The sequence below is a fragment of the Oryzias melastigma genome, linkage group LG13 (genome assembly GCF_002922805.2).
Source record: "Oryzias melastigma strain HK-1 linkage group LG13, ASM292280v2, whole genome shotgun sequence".
Lineage (NCBI taxonomy): Eukaryota > Metazoa > Chordata > Actinopteri > Beloniformes > Adrianichthyidae > Oryzias > Oryzias melastigma.
The window spans coordinates 33,490,438-33,505,967 of NC_050524.1; the positions used below are offsets into that span (position 1 = coordinate 33,490,438).

Below are 15,530 nucleotides of genomic sequence, written 5' to 3' on the forward strand. Positions count from 1 at the left end.
GGGGGGGGGGGGTCAGGTTTCCTGCTCTATAAGTGGAGGCTGTAGAGATTTGAAGCTGAGCCCTCTCATGTCTTGATGCAGTCCACAGACCAGCCTCCTCCATGTATCCAGCTGGATAGTCTTCATTTCTGCACCCGTAAAAAAGAGCAGAGCTTGTTCTTGGTTCCGTCCTTTCAGCTCAAAGATGTTTCATTACACACTAACTGCATAAAAAGGTAAATTACCAGTTTCTGCAAATGTTCCTGATGAGTCTATCTGGTATCGTTCTGCTTTAACTTCAACATGTCACCCAAGTTGGTTGTGTCAGCCTCTTACACTCGCATGGACCGTAAAGAGTCTCTTTAAAGACACTTCCTTTACAAAAGGTTTTACTGATGACAAATCTGAGTTTAGAAAGTTTTAAAAATGTGCAGCTGCAGTCACAGGAACATCCAGCTGCTTGGAGATGGTCCAACAGGATCCAACATGTTTGGCGGTGATTTCTTTCTAATCTCCAGAAGAAGTCTCTCCTTCTCCGTCTGCTGTCTATGCCGGGTGTGGTACATACTATCACCAAACAGCGCCGTGATGATGATTACAGGACAGATTTTATTTATGGTCAAATTATTTTCAAACCTTTCTGGGAGCACAAATCCTGCAGTCCAGGCCTGTTATGTTAGCTTTGCTTTGTAAAGTGGTTCTTTTAAACAACAATTACAAAGAATTTACAGTTTATTTTTGGTACTTTTCATCTTTTATTATGTTTTTCATCTTCAGGTTATTTAGAGTAAATGTCATCAACAAAGAACCACCAGCATCCTCGCTTCTCCAGCACTTACTGAACACACTGAGATGAAATATCAATACATCAGGAAATGTAAAAGCCCTTCAGACGAATTGTTTTTCTTATGCAGCCCTGTTTAAGTGTAGTTCAGTCAGCTTGTGTAAGACCGTGGCTCCATGTTGACTTGAGTGCAGAGAATTGCCAGAATGACATTGTGTCCGGGTACAGACGCTGGAGCTAAAGCGTGGCTCACAGCAGACATACCTGCAGTGCAATCAGCTTTTATCAGGCTGTATCTGCAGACAGAAAGGTTTGTTGGTAGACTGGGCTAACTGATTCTGGAGTTTCCTCTCACAGTTGTTTGAAATAAGAAAAAAAGATCCAATATAATCTCTTCAATTTCTATTTTTAATGTGTGCCAAGCAAATGCACCAAGTTGACTAACCTCACTTTAGGATGCTCAGCAGAAAGTTGTCATCATTTAATGTTTTCACTTGTGTAACTGCGTTCTGTTTATAAAAGGTTGTAACACATCGACATTACATTCTTTCAAGGTCATTATTTTATCTCGTTGAATTTCCATTCAACCCTCGTGCTGTCTTTTGGGGTCCAGATGACCCAAGCCTTAAATTGACGTGTTATCATTCTCATGACAAAGGTGGACAGGATTTTATGTCTGCCATGGACACCAGTGAAGATGAAAAAATAATTGAAAAAAACAGATGAGGGCGCTGTCCTGTGGGTCCAGATGACTTTAATGTAAACATGCCTAGGATAGCCCTAGGGTTATATGTTTGTGTATTTCTTCCAATATTTATGACGTTGTATCCCAGAGAGTGGGGATACATGTGAAGTATCTTCCAATAAGTCAGAGTGATCCTGGGAGAAGTTCAGGTCCAGACGTTTGTAGGTCTGAAGCTTTGATTCTACCTTTTTTTCAACAATCTGGCACTTGTGAGAAATGCATGTACTGTCAGGGAAGCTCTCTTATATTCACGTGATCAGCAGTTTTTCCGCCCAGCTCATGACACTCCCCCCGCAGGCTGCTCAGTCCACTGGTGGGATGGTTCCTCCTCTCATCCAGCTCAGGGATGCACAGATGTTTTGTCCCAATCCTACTGCCGTCATGCTCAGACCACGGCTTCTCGTCCACCCTTCCAGGTTTTCATGGGTTCTTAGCTTGGTTCTCTTTTCTTTTTTAAATATTTGAGCCGTTTCCAGGGTTTGTTTGGTTGCTGCAGCCCAGATGTGTGACCCTGCTGATGTCTGCACCACAACTAAAAGCATTATCCTTCTTGATCCCTAAAAACAGCCCCGTTCTGGGCTCAAAAACTGCTTTAAAGCCAAAACTCATTAATCACTTACACTTTTAAACTGCAGTCATGATCCTTTACTGGATCCTTTTACTGTTGACCTGCCAGGTTTTGCACTTCATGATAAAACAATAACTTTAAGAACACTATTTCTCTGTATTTAAAGCACAGTGTGGCCTGAATCCTTTTTTTTTGGGGGGGGCAAACATGGCCTCAGGTGGACCCCAAAACCATCATTTGATCTCCTCACTGTGGCAGAGCAGGGACAGAGGCCGTCAGGAACATGCTCCTGCCCGCGCTCAGAGATGATGATTGTATTCAGTAATGGAGGCAAACTGCTGAGTGTTTGTAGGACGGTGTCCACTGTCAACAGAGCAGCCCGGAGATGAAACGCAGCCCAACAGCTGCTGGACATCACTGTGCACTACATGCATCACAGTCTTCATGCTTTGCTGCCACTTAAGAGCACGCCACTCCGTCCATGTATCCGCGGATTCGGTTTACAGCGTATAATAACAGTAATGAGTTCCTGATGGAGAGATCCGGAGCAGAGCCGCCCGGTCAGCCCGCAGCGGGGGCAGGGGGGTGTGCAGCCGAATGACAACAAATCCACAGAGTTCATCATGAGCTGATGCTGTGTGAGAAAGGTGAATGTTGTTCAGGTGCAGCCTCCTGAGGACGGTGTTGGGCTTCAGCAGCTTTTCCTCTTTCAGAAAGTCCAGTTTTCCCTGCAGAGGTTATTGATCCCCAACAGAACCCTCCCTGACACCAAACACAGCGCAGGTTTGCTAATGGGCACTCCAAATCAATTAGCTCTGTACAGCATTCTGGGCACATTTAATGTATACATTTACAGTTTTATTATTTCCTCAATTAAGACTTCATTTGCAATAAAAAATATTTTATCTTCATTTATTTGATATTCACTTCCACAGAACAGAAGAGGTTCAGCTAACATTAGCAGGCAAAGAATTACAGCGGTGAGTGCTAGCTAATACTTTACGTTGGTTTAAAAAGACAGGAAAATGGAGAAAAAGGAGTGTGTGAGAAGGGCAAAGTTTGTGCTTTGCAGAGGAGTCAGTATTGTAGTCCACTAAACCTGCAGGGACAAAGAAGTTCTCTCATTTTGAAGTCCATCCATCCATTTTCTCCACTGTTTTGTCCCGTTTGGAGTCACGGTGCTGTCGGAGTCCAGCCCAAAGACGGGATACACCTGGACAGGTCACCAGTCCTCAGTCACACACCCATACACACTCACATTTACACCCAGGGGCAATTTAGATCAGGGTGTCAAACTCAATCCCACAAGGGGCCAAAATCCAAAACACCCCTTAGGTCGTGGGCCGAACAGGATAAACATTTATTGAACACTCTGAAACTACATTTACAAAACTTTAAAAATATAAACGTTTTAACATAATTTTGAACTACATATACACCATTACCTGTGATAATGCTAGTGTGAATGCTGTAAGATGAATTTGGCCGCTGAAGATGCTGAAATTGATAGTTAAAAACACTGAAGCTGATAGCTGAAAATGTTGAAATGCCAAATTAGTCTAAAAAAACAAAAAAAAATTAGGTTCGCCAAACAGCTAGAATGTAGCTGAAAAAATACCTAAACTTCAAAATAGCCTAAAAAACTGAAAAAACCCTAAATTAGCCAAAACAGCTAGCATGTAGCTGAAATGTTAGCTAAATTCTTAGTAAATGCCAAAAAGTCCAAAAAGCTAGCAGAATCTAAATTTTTTAAACTTTAAAACAGTGACTTTTTAACATAATTATTAATAATAAAAATGCAGGAATATTATTCCAAAATAAATCAATTTAAACCTTAAATAACTTTCAATATTTTGCTCTTCATAAAAATATATTTTGTTAAAATTATACAAGTTAGAAATGAGCTCAAGATAACATCGGGTCATTAATACCAATAAAATAAAATAAAATGATCCGGAGGGCCGGATCCGGCCCCCGGGCCTTGACTTTGACACATGTGATTTAGAGTAACCAGTGAACCTATGAAGCATGTTTTTGGATGGTGGGCGTGGAGAACATTCAAACTCCACCGTTGGTGATTGTGCTTCTGGTCCCATTTTGAAGTGTTTTTAAAACAGCATCTGAAATAAAGAAGTGGTCAGCAGGTCTTCAGCAGGAACAATGTGACTGCTCTGCAGGCTCATGGAGCCAAACGTCTGATTTCAAAATAAGACGGACACATTCCAAAGTAAGAGTGTTGGCAGAGTTTCCATTCACTCAGGAGAAGCAGGTCATGTATTATTAAGTGTGAATGCCCCCTCAAATCCAGTCTGCAACAGTAAATTACAGGCCACATTTAAGACTGATGAGCCAAAACATTAATGCTAACCCTGCCCAGCTTCACCGACCGCCAAAAGCCCCAACCTGCTGAGGAAACCAGTCTGAGGCCAGAGCGGATGTCTGCAGCCACAATGCTAGGTCTCTGAGCCTTCTTTAGCTCTGAGCTGCAGCTGCAGTGCAGAGGATCTTCACATCCACACAACCTGCTGGTTAGTGAGACTCCCCAGCAGGAGGACTCAGCCTGGGGCCCTCAGGTGTCTGCTGTGCCTGTCTGTGGGAAGTGATGCAGGAACACTGTGATGATGACTGAGTGGTGTCTGTGTCTCTGTCCCTGCAGAGCTGCAGAGGGAGGGAAGCATCGAGACTCTGAGCAACAGCTCCGGCTCCACCAGCGGCAGCATCCCGCGCAACTTTGAAGGCTACCGCTCCCCGCTGCCCACCAATGAGAGCCAGCCTCTGAGCCTCTTCCCCACCAACTTCCCCTAGAGCTCCACTTCCCCCACCGTCCAACCTGCCTGACCCCCCGCCCCCCATCCACCAAACACACCCACTGGTTTACCTGTACAGTCTTGGGTGTGTGTTTCTGCTCAGCTGTATCTGCTCAAGCGATCAGTGAACGTCCAGCAGCTTGAAGTTTTCTTCCTCTCAAGTCTGAATATAAAGATTTTTAAGATATTGAAAGATTCCCACGTCTTTGATATTTGTCCAGTTTTTTATTTCACAATCATTCCCAAAATCACAGATAATTGTTTCCCCGTAACCCTTTAACACCGAGCTCCAGTGTTTCTTCTTTGATTTTCTTTGACTTTTCAACCATTAACACGATCATTCCAGTAGATTCTGAAGGGGAAAAGCGGCCGGCAGAATCTGCTGGAATTACGTTGATTGTGTTAGCGGTTGAAAAATTACAGGATGTTAGATTTTGTGTTTAAGCGTCCCCAGTGATGTTAAAGGGTTAAATGTCCCTGCAGTCAGCAGCGGGGCTCAGATACCCTGCAGGTTAAAGACAGAACTATCTGCATTCACAGAGGAAGATAGAAAAGCAAAACTCTAGCAAAAGTCCAACTGAAACTCCTGATGAGGCAGACAAATGATAACAGTCTGTTTTTTACAGAAACATGTCGGTCTAAATGTGAAAGCAAGCAGAGGTGAAGAGCTACAGCTGAGTTCAGCCCTGGCTGCCTCTCACATGCACACAGCGCTCTGTGAGGATGATCGGAGCTTCAGGTTCCTCTGGAAACCTTCACGATCCACCAAGAAATGTGTTCCAGAGGGGCTGAAACAGCCGCACAGCTCAAACTCTCACTAAAACTATCCACTCTGCTTATGCTGAAACTGTTGTGATTTAATAACCTCACTTTATTTGTGTGGGATTAGAGGACTGTGTGCACATATTCTCCATCAGGGGAGCATCGGTATTCCAGAGATCATAGAATGATTTTTGTACACATTTAAAATAAGTGCTTCCTGTCTGGGACACCCCTGCCCCCGGCCTCCCCCTCGCCCGCTCATGACCTCGCTGTGAAGACCGATCCTCCGTCCTCCACACTCATCAGCATCCTCACGTTTGTGTCCAGAGACAGTTGTGGAGCAGCAGCGTCTGCCTGCATGTGACGCTGCTCTCATGGTTCTCACTTAATGTTTTTGATTGAATTTGCTTCTTTCATGTCTTTGATTTTGATGTAATTACATTTGACAAAAGAAGCAGTAATTATGTGACACTGGAGGGATAATTTAGATGTTTACAGAGTAATTGAGATGTGTCTTTTCCAAATCATTCGCTCAGTCTTTCTGCAGAGTTTCAGAGGCCTCTCTCTGGATTTTGTACATAAACAAATTTTATTTCAGCCTCTTGTGAAATATTTGGTAGTAGCACAAATATTGACTGATGATCTGAAAGGCTGCAGAATGCGTAAAACAGAAGGGGAGATTACAGACTGACTGTGTCTGAGGTGGATGTCCAGAACCACAATCTTCTAACTCACACAAAAAGCTTGTTGTTGATGTTACTGTTTCCAGCTATCATGCAATACAAACAAATGAAACGTTAAAAGGATCAAACTGTCTCTTCTTTTCTTCTGCACTTTTCCTTCTCAGCCACTGAGGTGACCATTAGCTCACAGCACAGCTGCTAATTACTACCATATCTTTAACAGGCAGTAAAGTGTTGTTTAAGGGACTTTTTATGGCCAGCTCTAACTCTACCCCAAGAGTCCAGAAAATGTCAGACCGCATTGGTAGCTCTACAGTCAGACACGTTTGTTGTGTTTTCGTCCAGTGTTCTTGTTTGTGGGATTTTGTTGTATGAATATTTCCACAGTCGTGGAATTAAAGTGAGACTGAGTGGAAGCAGAGTCTCTACAGCCTAGAGCACTGAAGCTTCGTGGTGAGGCAAGACAGAACCACATTCTGCTCTCTCAAAAAGATTTTATTTCACCAAGTTCTCACACACCAATCAAACGTTCACATGTTGATTCAAACCATTCTGCTTTTTCTTAACGCCATTCTAAAAATCTATTTTTGTAACATTGCTCACTGACTGAAGACTCCAGAAGCTCTTCTTGAAGGAGCTCCAGGAGTACAGAGTCCAGGTCCAGAGCACTGACCTCCAGCGTGCAGCTGCAGTCCTGATCCCTGAAGGTCCAGCAGCTAGAAGAACAGCAGGAATCAAGAGATGTGATCATTACCCGCTGTAGGAGGAGCCACGCTGCCAGTCTGAACCTCTGCTCACATCTGGGGTCAGATCGGCTCCAGCAGAGAGAGGGCAGAAAGAAGTCATCCTGTCTTGGTTGTAGCAGGTTGCTGTTGGTGGTAAACTTCATCTTTTGAAGCATTTCTCTGAGCCTCGGTGACCTTCCTGTTTTCAGGAATTCACTGCTGCAAACTTAGTTGGAGGCTTTCAAAAGAGCCACACCTTTCCCTGTAGAAGAGCACAGAACAGGTGACACCTGCAGGCCAACATGCTCATCCCTGCAGACTCATCCCTCCCTCCAAACAGTCTTATTCTACTCCCGATTTCCTTCTAAGTGATAACTCGGAGGACCCACACAGTCGAATATCGCTCCTCTTATTCTTTTTTTCTTTCTTTAACTTTGTTTGTTTAATTAATTTTTCCTTCTTTTAAATTATTACTTTACTCTTTTTCAGCTGTCATTGGTGCTGCCTAAAATAAAGAAACAACTTATAGATGAATTTGAAAGTTCAGAGGAACGTTGTTTCCTGGGTTCTGGGTTCGACTGTCCTGCACTTCTGCTGCACACAGACCTGATCTGCGGGGTAAAGAACGCGGTGACGGTCACGCACAGACCACTGTAGGGGAGGAAGCCTGCCTGTCCTCATCTGGTGCCGGATCTGCAGCTTTGACTCGGGACCACCGGGGCTGTTCAGTCTGCGGGAGAGAGATGACGTTAAAGGGGGAGGAGCTCCGGAACACTCGCGTGAAGCACGAGTCAAAGTGTGGAACAGGTGGATTCTGACAGATAAGATCCTACCTGCAGCAGAAGATCCGGGTAGCGTGTCTGCGCAGCCGCGCGGTGGGCTCCGAGGACTTCTGCTGGAGGGAATAATGACTTTCAGAAGAATGGAGAGTCAGGAGTCTGCGCCACATCCGCTCACTGTGAGCGCTGAGGATGCTCCGCGTTCCCTTTGCTGCTGTTTTCACGCAGCTGTGGAATATTCTGTGAGATGAACTAATCTACATGTTTTTTCCGAGGCGAGTGTCTCAGCATCCTCCTCCTCCTTAGTCTTCACTGAGAGAGGCTCCACTATTTCAAGATTCCACCGACAAACATTTTTAGAGCAAAATGCGTAAAAGGCGCTGTCTGCAGCGCCGGTTTGTTCTGTTTCCTGCAAATACCTGTCAGTGTCTCCGCTGCTGCACCCGCCCAGATAACGCGAGAGTCACCTGAAGGCACCAGATAAATGCCAGACACGCACAGAACAGAAGCAGGGCAAATTGCATTTGCGCACAGCGCAGCTCTGCGGGTCGTTTTCAGGTCAGAGGAAACTCTTTCCACGACTAAAGGAGAAAGAATCAAAAATACTGCGATGTAGTTAAACAAATAGTCCTGGATGAGTCGAATCAAAATGACGGAGCTGCATTATGAATTTCCATCAGTTTTGTGCGTAATAACATCAGTGTCTTCATAAAGAAAACGGAATAGCCTACATTCATTTCTGGTTTCACTAAGACTCATTTCAGGCTCGTGTCCGTCTGCAGACGCATGCAGGAAAAAGTGCCCCCAGTTTAAATGTAGGGGGGTCTAATGATCGCTTGATTAGCTTTCCAACAATAAACCCCTTTCGTGGATTGGACAGGTGATGAGAAAGTTATGACAATTTAAAATTCTAATCTTTGTTTCTGGTCCCAAAAATGTCACTGTTAGCTGTTCATTCATGAATAAAATACTTTTGATCACCTAACGTCCCATAACTTTCTTATTCTTTGAGCTATCTTGATGATCTTTATACCGTTTCGATGGTCTCCTTCAGCCATTTCCAGTGATACAAATATCAGAACAATCAACCTAATTTGAACATTTTTGTCACATACCTACATTCCCGCGCGCCACTGCTCAACATTCCAGTTTTTTAGATAATTTTTTCCACATTTTTCTTTAGATACAGGTTTTTAAAGTCTGAAGAACATGTTTTCTGCAGGTTTGAGCGGACGTGTGTTCAGATGCAGCGGAGGAGCCGCAGAGGAGCAGCGGCAGCAGAGGCCTACAGGTAGTTCGTGCTGCTAATGTGAGTGCGCGCTCCCGCTGCTCGTGCGCTGCAGCACATCTGCAGAGCAGACTGTCTCTGACCGCCAGTTTCTGTGAAAAATATTAGAAACATAGCGAGGAAAGCAAATGACAGGAGGAGGAAGCGAGACGTTTCTGTCCTCCGCTAAATAAAAACACACAAACTCAGTTGTGATCATCCGCCTCGCAGTCACAGCCGGGAAACATTTCCTTCATTTCATTGCAACATTTTAAATAAAACTCCCAAATAAAAACCGACCCAAATGCATAAACGTGTATTTACACAAAGTTTTTCACATATTTTTTCCAGAAAGTGTCACTCTGTAAATGTGAGATCCTCCAGATGAGCCCCCGATGCGCGCACGTGCGAGCCTAAATCCTGACGTGCGTGACTACAATCGATGATGAAGATGATCACAGTGATGACACCAGAAAGATCTCGCGCCTCAACGTTTAAAAAAAGATGGAAAAAATAATCATTAAAGTTTGATTCCATTTTAACATTTGGCGTAAATGGAGACATGGCCACGCGCGTAAACACGCACACTCTTTAAAATAATATAATTGTCCTCGAGGACGTTTTTAAACATCAGTAATGATGACATATCTGAACCACCGTGGAATTTTCACTCTGTCACTCCCTTGATAAGTGTACCGGCCGCGCGCAGCTGCGTGGATTCAGAGTCACGTGACGGTCTCTGTCCTTCACAAAGGCCCCAAACGGCTCCTAACGGGGAAGGGTTTTGGTTTCTGTCCGGCTCCGTGAGGAGCCCGCTGTGGACCACTAGGTACTCCGCCTGCGGCCTCCCACACCTGCCAGTCATACCTAAGCTGACGTCCCCACGCGGGATCATGGGAGTTGGCATGGTAACCGGATCTGAGTGGATGTAGTTTGGGTTGATCATGAAGTCAGATCCAGAGAAAATGTTTGTGTGCCAGCAGAACCTGATCCCGGAGCAGCATCTCCGCTGCTCCAAACAAGGGGCGCGTGCGCTCCTCTGTGAGGGACAGGCTGGAAATGCTAGACTTTTCCACAAGTCAGCACTGACATGTGCCGTCAGGCAGAGGAGGAAGTGGAGGAGTGGAAGGAGAGGAGTAGGAGGAGGGAAGGAGAGAATGAGGAGAAGGAGGAGGAGAGGGCCGCTGGTCGCCGGGCTTCCATGTGACAAGAGGAAATATGAGGGACTTTGACAGGTCTTAAACGGTCTGGCGCCAAGGCCTCAGTCTAGCCGCTAAATATAGCCGGGGAGATGATGCAGGGAGATGGGAGGAGAAGATGGAGAGATGTAAGGAAGAAGGGAACAATGTGTAGGAGAGGGGAAAAAACAATACTCGATTCTAAACGAACATGGCGCAAAACGCTCCGGTTTGTTGTAATTAGAGCGCCTGTGAAGCGGATGTCTTCTGGAGCCAAATCATCGGGAAGGAAGACGCTTTTTACGCACTTTTCCACATCTGGGAGTGCTGTGCGCAGTATTGAGCGGGCGCGTCAAGGACACGGAAAAAACACAAAACATGGACCTGAGACGCAGAACTCCCGTCTGATCTGAACCCAGCTCCAGGCTGGGGCGTGACGCGCGTCCATGTCTCACATCCCCACTGCAGACCTTCTGTCTCATTTTGGTCTGATTAGAAATATAGAGACACCCTTAAGAGCTTTTATTTCTATCGTTTTCCAGCGCGAGTTCACTGATTCTTGACCGTCTCAGCTGAAATGTTCTGGCCCTCGGAACCAGCGAGGAGAGCATATTTGCTGCCTGCTGTTATTAATCCCCAACACAGAGGATGTGCTAATCTGTCAGTGCAGCACCCCAAGAATTACCAGCAGCCCGGAGCAGTCCTTCCACTTAATGACTTTTAAATCGCGCGTAATGGAGACTTCTGTGCCGTTGAAGGCGCAGAACAAATAAATGGTGACTAATTTGCACAAGAATTGTTGATACAATTATCCTGCTGAGTATTCTGAGGGAAAAACCATTATCCACGTCCATATGCCACCGTTCGTTTTCTCTCTCTCGTCAATAGTGCGCAGCCGCAGAGGCTGCGTGCATAAAGGCCGCTCTGGTCAGGTGCATGAAGAAACCAAAGAAACGTATGGCTAAATGTCGGCTGCATGTGTGTGCGCGCGCGTGGGTTAATTGGGTTGTAGAACGGCGACGCTCGGTTCTGGTCGGCCTGCTGGCTGTCTGTCAGTGAGATGGATGCCGAGCAACAAGTGCGCGCCGCCGCAGAAAAGCGCGAGTATGTCTGTGGAGACGTAGGTCACCTCTCTGTCTGCAGTAGGACTCCGTCAAACTGTTCTAAGAAAAATGTTTGATGCACAGAATGGACGCAGAAACTCAAATCTACGGCGAGAGCGCGACTCCTTCCGTGTTTAGTTACACAAAAAAACAAAACAAAAAAAAGGAAAAAAACAAGTTTAAAGGAGTTGGGGGGGGGGGGGTCACAGCCTTCATCGAGTCCTGACGGAGCGGCAGAGGGTCGCAGAGCGGGGGGCGCGCGGACGAGCACACGCAACACTTCAGAGGAATAGAAAGAGACAATTGATTGTTCTTATTGTGGCGCATCAGCCGACTGGCGCCGAGCTGCTCTTTAACCAGCGGAGGCCAACTTAATCAGGCGCTGGACTTTTCTGAAGGAGCAGAGTGCGGGAGGGGCCCCGCACTGTCCCCCAGTCTGACCCAAGCCCAGCTGCCGCTCCGGCCTCCCGGAGCTCCGGAAGGGCTCTCCGTAACGACTGCTGCAAACGCGCGAGCTTCCAATTTTGTCTGCATCCGATCTCTGCGGTCTGTCTGAGGAGTGCACTCACCGCGCTCTTCCTCCCTGAACGCGCAGTCACTGCTCATCTGGTTTCCTCTTTTTATTGTCTTTCTCTTTGCGTAGTTTCGGTCTTTGCTCCTCCAGACCGCGCTCCTGCGCGTCTGCCTCCCCGTCAGGCCGATCAGGAAGACGCGCGGAGAAGCACCTCCTGCAGGGGGGAGCGGTGGCTGTGTGAGGCTGGGAGCGCCGCCTGCACGGGCGAGTGTGAGGCAAATCCAGGCTGAGCGGGAAACAGCCCGCATCAGGAGTGTGTGTGACTACATGGAGCAGGAGCTGCCGTGAGCCGCTCCGGCAGACACAGGAGGAGGTGCGGGCGCTCCTCGGAGGAGGGGAGCCTGTGGACGGCCGCTCCGGCAGACACAGGAGGAGGCGCCTGCGCTCCTCGGAGGACACTCGGCTTTCCGGAGGCGATATCGCACAAACGTAAGCCGAGAGAGGAGATGCCTCCACCGGCCAAAAAGTGAGGGCTGGCTCGGTGTTTGGACTGGAAATGGGGGTGGGATTTCCCGATCTTTCCTGTCATTGGTTAATATTTTATTCTGTTGACATGTTTTCTTACTGCTAATGCTTCCGACACCTTCTTGTCCCCCCTCCCCTCTCAGAGTCTGGCCGGAGCTGTCAGAACCACGCCTATAGGGGCCTACAATTGGTCCAGAAAGCGTAAAATCAGCAATCAAAGGGGCTTGGTTCATTAGTGCTGGGGATGCAGGCAGGAAGGACATGTGAGATAGTAACAGATCTGCAGTGAGCGGAGCCACATCTCTCCGGTCCGGGTGGGATGACTGAAGCGGAGCAGCAGCTCCTTCCTGTGAGAGGCGCACAGAGCAGCCCGGCTCCACCGTCACAGCGCGGCTTCTGCTGAAGCTCGGCGGAGGAACGGAAGGAGAAGCTGTGGAGCAGCGACCCTCCGCTGCTTTCTCCAGCCCCGCGACACGCCGCGCGCCCCGCGAGCTGCTGCCGCGCCGCCGCGCACAGACAGACGCGGATCTAACCCGCTTCGAGCCCGGAGGAAGATCCCGCTGACAGATCCGTTGATTCACTTCGGTTTTTGTGGATGCACCGATGAGAGATCCAGTTTTTACAGGGACTGCAATGGCTTATCACCCTTTCCACGCACACCGGCCGACCGACTTCCCCATGTCCGCCTTCCTGGCGGCCGCGCAGCCTTCCTTCTTCCCGGCGCTCAGCCTGCCTCCCGGGGCTCTCACCAAGCCCATCCCGGATCACGGCCTGACCGGCGCGGCGGAGGCTGGGCTGCACCCGGCCCTGAGCCACCATCAGGCGGCTCATCTCCGCGGCATGAAAAGTCTGGAGCCCGAGGAGGAAGTAGACGATGACCCCAAAGTAACACTGGAAGCCAAGGATCTGTGGGACCAGTTCCATAAACTCGGAACAGAGATGGTTATAACCAAATCCGGAAGGTAGGAGTCCCAGAAAAAAAAAAACGTATTTGTTCGTCTCCATGCACCGAAAAGAGGTTTTCTATTATTTACACCGAAAGTCCCCGTAAAAATCTCAGTTTAGGCCGCTAGAATCAAATCTGATAGAATAATGAAGCATCTGGACAGGCCCGCGTTTCCACACGTTATTGGTCTGTTGCAAAAATAATTATTATAGTTCCGGAGAAACAAAAATAAAACTGATTATAAAACCAGAGAATATGCAGTGAAATCGAACATTTTAGATTTTTCTTTTACACCCAGATCTGTGCGTTGAGGCAGAATTTACCAGCAGAAAACAGAGGAATCTATTTAGATCATTTCCCTCTTCACGATCAAAGGGCATTTAGTGATTTTGGTGTAGGGGGCGTTCGGAGCGGTTATCAGGTTTTATCTCCTGCAGCAGAGCTCTGGCTTTTCCTAAAGCGTCTGTCACTTCAAACGCGCAGTTTTGTGCTCGGAAATGTGCGGCTCCGTCCCAGGCGGACGCGCGCACTGACGGGCTGCTGGGGGCAAACGCCCCAATCCACCGGCGCGTCTGACGGTCTGACCCCTGCACGCGTGTGTGTCTGCAGGAGGATGTTCCCCCCGTTCAAGGTGCGGATAAACGGCCTGGATAAAAAAGCCAAATACATCCTGCTGATGGACATCGTGGCGGCCGACGACTGCCGCTACAAGTTCCACAACTCCCGCTGGATGGTGGCGGGGAAGGCCGACCCGGAGATGCCCAAGAGGATGTACATCCACCCGGACAGCCCGGCCACCGGGGAGCAGTGGATGGCCAAGCCTGTCGCCTTCCACAAGCTCAAGCTGACCAACAACATCTCGGACAAACACGGATTCGTGAGTACCGCCTTTTCTGACACGTTTACTTCAAGCAAATAGATAAATAATTTAATAACACACACACGCATAAAGACTCGGCTCTGCATTGAACCTGCAGCCGAACATGAAAACACAAGAAACAGACGAACACTCAGGCTGAACTCTGCTGACACCAAATGTATATTTTTCAGAAGCAAAGACGTTGCAGAAATATTATTCAAGCGTACGTAGAATTACATGCGCGTGGATGAGACGCCCCGTGTCTATAGCTGTTGACACTTTGTCGCCACTCGTGTTCCAGGCGCTGCTGACACGCACGGAGCTAATGTTTCCCTGCAGCTCACAGAATATTATCAACCGCCTGAGTTCCCCCTGCTCCAGTCAGAGCTCCCCACTGCTGCGGGCCTGGAGCAGGCAGACCGACAGACAGACAGACCGAGAGACAGACAGACAGACAGACAGACAGACAGACAGACAGACAGGAGAAAGCACCAGCTTTTATTAGTGGGATAAGAGTAGCTAAAAAAACGACATTTCCGAGCCTGAACCAGCAGTACACTGTAATATAGTACTATTATATTTTTCTGTAAATTGTGCTAAAATTTCAAAGTATATTTAAATTTATAAAATTCAAATGGATCAATTCTTACTCTATTAAAGGTGCTTTAATGATATTTAACCATTCCTTAAAAATGAGGAGTTAGTGTTTTCCACTTCTGTTTAGACTTACCTTTTTTTCTTTTTATTAGAAAAGAACAGGGAAATCAAACACACATTTTAATATTTACAAATGTGAGTAAACTGTTGTAGAATAAAATGTGTTTGAAGTTTTTTTTCTGCTTGTTTTCTATTTTAGACAATAGTCTAAATTCTAGATTTTTGCCTCTTTTTTAATTTAACAACGATTTTAAATTTACTAAATGTTTGATATTTTGCAAATTTAAATTAAGCTGTTGTTTTTTTAAATAAACGACTGAATGAGATATTTATATTCGAGTGTCTTGATTGTTAGTGCGGCCTGCTCCGCATAATGCCAGAGGCTGTAGCTCAGAGAGTGAGAGTGAAGCTGGTGATGAGCGTCCTGCACAAGCACAAACACGCTGTTTATTCACTCCAAAGCTTTGCTCCATGCAGACCATCCTGAACTCCATGCACAAGTATCAGCCCAGGTTCCACATCGTACGGGCCAACGACATCCTCAAGCTCCCCTACAGCACCTTCCGCACCTACGTTTTCCCGGAGACCGAGTTCGTGGCCGTGACGGCGTATCAGAACGACAAGGTGAGTTTAGGCTGCGGGCTCGCGC

General features: G+C 47.0%; 1 protein-coding gene and 1 long non-coding RNA gene across 5 annotated transcripts in view; both read left to right on the forward strand.

Annotated features, from left to right (window-relative positions):
- The window catches only part of LOC112136419, a 36,795-nt gene extending 30,344 nt beyond the window's left edge, over positions 1–6,451 (forward strand). The window contains exon 2 of the long non-coding RNA XR_002917342.2: positions 4,733–6,451. This is a non-coding gene — a long non-coding RNA (uncharacterized LOC112136419). The remainder of the gene's footprint in view (positions 1–4,732) is intronic.
- Positions 6,452–12,266: 5,815 nt separating this feature from the next.
- Positions 12,267–15,530, forward strand: part of tbx2b (T-box transcription factor 2b) — a 7,643-nt gene continuing 4,379 nt past the window's right edge. The window contains exons 1-4 of one of the 4 annotated variants that reach the window (XM_024258183.2): positions 12,267–12,383; positions 12,563–13,381; positions 13,975–14,242; positions 15,344–15,505. In XM_024258183.2, coding sequence (XP_024113951.1) covers positions 13,023–13,381; positions 13,975–14,242; positions 15,344–15,505 — 789 coding nt within the window. In that variant the 5' untranslated portion in view covers positions 12,267–12,383; positions 12,563–13,022. Of the gene's footprint in view, positions 12,457–12,562; positions 13,382–13,974; positions 14,243–15,343; positions 15,506–15,530 lie in introns of all 4 variants that reach the window. The other 3 variants (XM_024258182.2, XM_024258181.2, XM_024258184.2) reach the window with 3 other exon arrangements.